At 40.4% G+C, this 6,987-nt stretch overlaps 1 protein-coding gene across 1 annotated transcript in view; it reads right to left on the bottom strand.

The window, feature by feature from the left end:
- LOC104168698 (methyltransferase-like protein 2) overlaps positions 1–6,716 on the bottom strand; it is a gene marked incomplete at its 5' end in the record, with an annotated part of 10,771 nt that extends 4,055 nt beyond the window's left edge. The window contains 4 exons of the mRNA XM_009709371.1: positions 304–364; positions 830–879; positions 2,264–2,625; positions 6,625–6,716. Coding sequence (XP_009707673.1) covers positions 304–364; positions 830–879; positions 2,264–2,625; positions 6,625–6,716 — 565 coding nt within the window. The remainder of the gene's footprint in view (positions 1–303; positions 365–829; positions 880–2,263; positions 2,626–6,624) is intronic.
- Between the last annotated feature and the right edge of the window lie 271 nt (positions 6,717–6,987).

Below are 6,987 nucleotides of genomic sequence, written 5' to 3'. Positions count from 1 at the left end.
TCAGCAGTTACTCAGCTAAAAGAGCACTGGATTTAGAAAAGTACTGCCAACCACAGGGGAACGAAAATCTGGCTGACTTGTCTGCCGCCAATGTGACGTTTTGAGAACTCCAACTTCCCTCATTTCTACAATTTTTGATGGCTCGTTTTCCTGATTTACCAGTACAAGGGTGAGCATCAGGGGTAGCTAAAAAAAGAAAGCTGCCAACACAGCTAGGCAGCGGGTGGCAGCTGTGACAGATTTGTGTTAATGTGCAATTGGCACCATGTACTTCCTACCTTCATAAGTCGCCATTGAGTTTACCTGGACAAGATCCACAGCTATTGTAGAAAAGTCACAGCAATAAACAAAAAGGCCTGGGTCACTGAAATAAATAAAAGAAACTATCATCACTTATATAAAGGTGCTCCACAGGAATTAAGAAGTGTCTCAAATGCACAGAGCACAGAATTGGGAGCCAGAAATCTGGGCTTTAGTCGATCTGTGTCAGTAATGCCTTGTGCAAAATGTGGTGGATCATGTTGCTCCTTTATGCCTCAGTTATTCTCACATGGAACTGACTGCTTACTTTTCCTTCCAGAAAAGGAGAGACACTAAGGCCTGTATGAAAATGCTTTCAGAATAGAGACCTGTAAACTTGCATCATGTTTTGTTGGTTGCATTCTAAGAGCAAAGATTTCCAAGCTCAAAACACAATAATGGCAAAGGTACCATTTGCATCTGGCCTTTCTCTGAGATTGTCTAAACTAAGAACACATGCAATACTTTTCCAAATATTTTTCAGAGGCTGGTATATCATGCACGTAAAAACCTACTGAGAACTACTTACTTGTTGGTTTGTAAAATTGGGAAGACTGTATTTCCAGCACCACAGCCAACCTGCACAAACAAAGCAGATGTACACATAGTGAAAATAATTTCTTCGGCGTGTCCCATGCAGCTAATTTCAAGTCATGTCTCTACAGCCATGGAACAAAGAGCAACTCATGAGTAACAGCTAGGCATAGCAGTGACCATTTGCAAATCTCACTGCAAGATCTGAATACATTCAGCTCTGAGGAAAAGGCTTACATATAAGCATTTGTGGGAAACCACTAAGCCAGCTCTCGCAGAAATCCTATTAACAAGCTATATAATGTTACTCTTTTGAAAAATGTTATTGCTGGAATCCCAAGCATAACAACCAGTATGAGTCACTGAAGCATTGGCAAAGGCCACGGATTAGTTGCATTCACTTCCACAGAAAATCAGAGCAATGGAGAAAGACGTTTGCTTTACTATAATTACATCCTGCTGTTTAAAAGTTTCCTTCACTAGATGGCATTTCCTCAACTTACAACTAGGCCTACAATGATTCTGCCTTATTATTCCTTCTACTTGGTCCTATTTGAAGAGAAGATGGCTCACACAACTGGGTTTGGGGCATTTGCCTCTGAATGTTTAAGGCATCAGTAAAATTGAAACAGACTGAGTAGAAAACACCACTGATGGCATGCAGTGACAGATAGCAGTGAAAGTACTCAGGTGAGACAGGAAAGCCACAATGACCCAAGAACATCAAAGTCTGAGGAAGTCTCAAAGCCTCAGATTAAATGAAAAAAAATTAAAAGGATCGTTCATATTGACTCTCCCTGGAAGGGCAGAACTTCCACAGAACATGAAGCATTCAACAAAACCAGCGATATCTACAGTGAACAAACTAGAGGTAGCAGAGCAAAAGGTCATTACCAGCTCAGGTCATTAGTCAGGAGTTTAATATTTAGAAATCCCACAGACTTTTCTGGGACAAATCCTGTATCAGTCTGAGATTCCCCATTATTACATGGGCCATAAGGAACAAACCAAACAACAGCTTTACATTCTTGGTTTCATTGTTTTGTTTCACACCTCCCAAGGCAAACAAGAGTCAGCACAAACATGCAAAACATAAATGACAAAGGAAAGCTTTATACAAACAAGTAAAAGAATCAGCTTCTTCAAAAGAAGACTTTAAAATGCTTATTTCAACACCTGATAGTAAGAGTTTGTCTTTTAAACTCGGAAACTTCTTATGGTCCTTGTGCTCTGCCAATTCACAGCCTGAACCAAAAGAATCCCAACAGATTTAATTCAGTTCTCAGCTACTCTGTTTTTTGCATTTTATTGACTTCAGGCAGTCATCTCATTCACTTGCTGTTTGCCAATGATACATATTTTTATGTCCCAGTCACACTAACACTGCTACAAGGGAGTGTTTGATGTGTGACTGTTTTACAGCTATTACCTCTAATATACGGTAAGAGGCAGATGATCCTGGGTAATCTCCATCACTTTGATTCAGCTCACTATATTTCTGTGTAGCCAACTCCTCTGTGCAGACCTCAGGTGTGCTTTTTATCAGGTTTAACTGATTCTCTGCCCTGGTTTCCAAAGAACAATGTCCATTTTCACAGCTTCCCAGCCTTGCGTTGTTGGACTCTTCTTTGTTACTAAATTCATGCAAAGAATCCCCATTTTCACTTGGGTTCCTGGTAGGTGCCAGCTCAGGAAATTCAGTGAACAGCCAGTGCCTGTCCTTGAAGAAGCCATTCTCGTGGATTTTATAAAAGTCATCCCAGTACCTCTTAGCATTCACCTCATATTCCTCTGTGAACACAAACAAAAACATCACCAGCAGTCAAGACAGAAGGTCTCAGAGTTTAAGCAGTTCAGACAGTGAGGGATCACTGCAGACATCTATTCAGCAATCTCCTTTAGTAAGTGAGGTTATTGATTCAAAATCACCTTTATTTAAATTGTGCCATCCCACATAAACACTCAGCTTGCCTCCTCACAGTCACTTTGTTAGGGCTAAAAAACTGAAAAGAGATAGAATAGGAAACTATCTGTCTCCTGGAAGGATTTAAAGGAAGCTGGCAATAGAAAAGGCCTCTTTGAAAGAGACTGGAATGAAGAAATCCAGGTTTTACTTCCATCTCTAACACTAACTTGTTCAGTTCACCGGAACAATTCATTTGGAGCCTTGTGATGCTAAGTGTCAAGCACTTACAACTTCTAAGGAATTCTATGACAGCTGCCTGGAGCTGAAGAGCTCCCGTCCTACATGTTGCCCCTTTTTTCAGACTGAGAAACAGAAAAATTAGTCAACTATACAGGCCTGGCAGAAAACTCAATTAGCATTTGTGCAATACTCCAAGATTACAGGACAGCGCGTTTTACACGGGTTTTGCTAGAGTTCAGTCTACATCACTTTGTTTTCCACAGCCCTGTGCATGTTAGAGCATCATGCATTTATGAAATTAAAACAAAAGAGGGGAATCAACAGAAGTGACCACTGTCATTAAAGAAATAGTGGAGCGCTAAGGTGGATAGACTAAAGATGGTAATAATTAACTTTAGCAGCAAGCATTATCATTTTCACACCAAGTGGATACATTCCAAGATGAGTATTACAGAAAGCTGGAAGAACTCTTACAAAGCCATGATCTAATGAAATTCAAGTCACCCACAGAATTATTTCCACACACTTTCACAGATTTCAGATCAGGTGCAGTTCTAGGGGAACTATTTTTTCCATGGGAAGTTATGAATCCAACTGGCTTTCTAAATTCTCATTAATGTGATGAGTTCTCTGTCCTGAGAAATAAGAGCTAATTATAGCATCCTATGCTTGTAACCACCTAGAGGCATTAACATCTCTGGCCAGAGATCCCAACTGCATTTCAAAGAACTGCAACTCCTTAGCCATCTTTGCATAGCAACCAGTGCTTTACCGAATGCAAATGATTCTCCCACAATTAAAGATGATGACTGTATGTGAGAATGGACAACCTGTTTCCAACATCTACTAAGAGTAGAGTTAAGAGAAAAAGCAGACATCTTAAAATTGGAGATTAGTATTATTATCTGAACTGCAGTTTATTTATTAGTCTTTCTGAAAAGCATACAAGTGTTTAGAAGATCTCTGAAGGGAGACAGCAAAGCGAACTAAGAACACCTGGAAAAATATGTAGCCTAATCCAAATATAGACAAAAATGGCTTCAACAAAGAACCAGAAGTCGGTCATATGTATATTTTTAGTAGGATCTATCCCTGAAGCACAAAGAGCTATATATAAAAATAATCTCTTTACCTCAACTACAAGGATTTTCTCCTTATAAGAAGCCTTGTCCTTAAACCCCAAGCCAGAAGAAATTTTAGTGTCTGATATCAGACTAGAGCAGCAAGTTTGTGCCATAATCTCACAGCAGCTCAAAGCAAGAAGGGTCAATTCAGTTTACTATTTGCATACGAGAACTCAATGACTGCTAATGTCAGAGGAAGAAGTATTATTGATTCATTACCTGGCGGACTCCTTCCTGAATTGTCACTTCTTCCATGTACTAGTAGGGATATGCAACGCTGCTGGGGCTGGAAATGCTCTTTCACCTAACAAAAATATAAAGTCCTGATTCCTGTTAGTCCCTAACAAGCTCATGACAGCCTGACTGTAATGGGATGCTTACCTGAGGTGCTGGGGCAAAATTCCAGCCCAGCCATTTTGGATTACTCACATTTTTGCCACAGTATAAGACAAGAACACTGTGCGCTTCCTGTGTTAAGTTATTGTGAAATTCTGTTGGATGCTACCAAACAGCTGTTATACTCCAACCCACATGTGTGGAAGCTTTATTTAAAGCTCATTTAACTCATAGCCTAGTGTTTTCAAAGCACTGTAATAAAGGATCAGTAACAATATAAACGCAAGAAATGAAGGGCGAGCTGACAAAGATCATGCAAGCAACAGATTTAAAGCAAAAAAGCATATTAATTTTTCATTCTGACTTCCTGCACAACTTACGCCAGAAAAGTTCACATAATCCTTGCTTCAAGATCCTTTTTGTGGTATTAGCCCATAGGGACACCGGCGTGCAAGCCAGATTCCTCCAGAGACTTTCTTGATAAGGACTCCTGACTTTTCTGCTCGTCTTTGTAAGGACACCCCCAAAGCCAAGCCCATACTCACCCTTTCACATTGCAGAAGAAGGGCAAACAAAAGTAACTGTTCATAAAAGACAGGAAGAGAACCAGGGACGCCCTGAATTGCATGGAGGCTAATTATGGAGCCTCAAAAGGAAACCAAGAAACTCTTCCACTTCTTTCTTTGTACCCAGCCAGGAGACACATCTTCAACATACCCCATAGAACTTCTCTCCTTCTTCAGAACAAAGTCTGACAGCCCCAAGAAGTCCGCAGAATAATACAGCCATGATGACCAATAGTCTGCCTTTGTTCTGCTTGGACATTACTGAGTCTCAAAGTACTAGACCCTTCAGGCACATTTGGCTGGGCTGGCTTCCCTACGTTTCAGCCATCCCATTGTCTCCACACACTTCTCACTGAATAGAAACCATCAAAATTTGACTGGCCTCCATTGTTCAGTCTGGGAAATACATCATGAAGACCTGACAAACTGCTCTAACAGCCAATTGCTCCACAATTTCATAGTTGTATATAGGTTCTCAAAGCATGACAGACAGAATCCTTTAATATTAACCAGATTTTAAAATGAACTCAACACAATGGGCATCACAATAGGAACTTCTGGATAATTCTGGGAAACCAAGAAATTAGGAGGGTTGCTTTTTGGTATAATTAAATCTGCTATTGTGAACACAACTGGAAGCTATATGGGAAGTGTCTCAATAGCTCTAGTAGTGTTCAGCATTGCCTTACAGATGACACACTCAATTTAATTTGAACAAAAGGAATAGATCCATCCTAGATCTCGGCAGGGTATAACAAGATCATCATCAAACAAGTCTCTTACTATACCAAAGAACAGGAAGCCATTTCACCATCATTTAAAGGACTGGATGATATCTAACAGGTGTGGAGGAAAGATGCATTATTAACCAACTCAGAACAGCTTCAACCATATTACTTGGCTATAAAGCTGTGCACCTGTAGCTTGATTCAGGTAAGCTTTGCATTTTGGATGTATAAATATCCTTTAAGCCAAGGCTGAGGAAATAAAAACTTTGGAATCTTTTTTCTGCCTCTCTGATGATAAACACTTCAATCAGGATAAAATAATTTTTCTTCGCTTCTGATTTAATCATTATCTTGCTGTTTGTTAACTTGGTGGAGACAGATATGGACACTACTTTATTGGTCGCTCTGAAGAGAAAAAGTGAGCTTGAATTAGGGATAGCTCCACAGCATGCAAGCAAACAAAATTGATTGTTACCAGTTAAGCTTTAGAAAGCAAAAGCAAGCAGAGGCAATAACACTACAATGCAAGAAGTTTGTTGCCAAGGAACACTAAAAAGTATTTAAACATACACAACATGAGCAAAGCAGCTCAACCCAAGATGACTCCTCCCAAACAAGACCATTTCTGCTTCTGTAGGAGCAGTCTCTGGAGGAGCAGTCTCTCTCCAGTCTCTGGAAAAGGTGGAAAAGTCACAGAGAGGTAAATTAAGAACAGGAAGATTCTTCCTCCTCCGTTTTTCATTATCAACAGCTAGGTAATGTATTTTGAACGATTTGGGAGAGGGGAGGAAGGGAGGAATAAATGACGATGCATATGTAGCTCTGGCCAGACTGTTCCACTCTTGTACGCACAAGGCAAGACTTAACATTAGAAGACCACCCAAAAGTACCTTGTTTATCTTGTGGCAATAGCTGTGAGCTGTTCTCTTGAACTTTACTCCTGGCACTGGCTTCCTGCTCTTCTGACCATTCCACATTATCCCTGTTGTGAAAAATAAGATGAACTACTCAGCCGAGAACGGTAGGGCAAAGACAGAGAGAAAAGGGAAAGGTCTAGACAGCCCTTCAAACTGACAGCTGTGGAGCTTTTCCACAATCTCTAATTCCAGCTCAGCAGCAGTACAACAGCTATCCGCACATACGGTTCCCGGTTCTGAATGAACTGGACTCATAGCATTACAAAAGATGTAACTGGAAGGGATCCCAACAGACACCAAATCTGTCCTCTAATCCTTTTCCCTATTTGATGCTCA

This window comes from Cariama cristata, unplaced genomic scaffold, assembly GCF_000690535.1.
Source record: "Cariama cristata isolate BGI_N322 unplaced genomic scaffold, ASM69053v1 scaffold8651, whole genome shotgun sequence".
Taxonomy (NCBI): Eukaryota; Metazoa; Chordata; class Aves; order Cariamiformes; family Cariamidae; genus Cariama; species Cariama cristata.
Note: the sequence above shows the minus strand (reverse complement) of the source record. Positions and strands in the feature narration are given on the sequence as shown.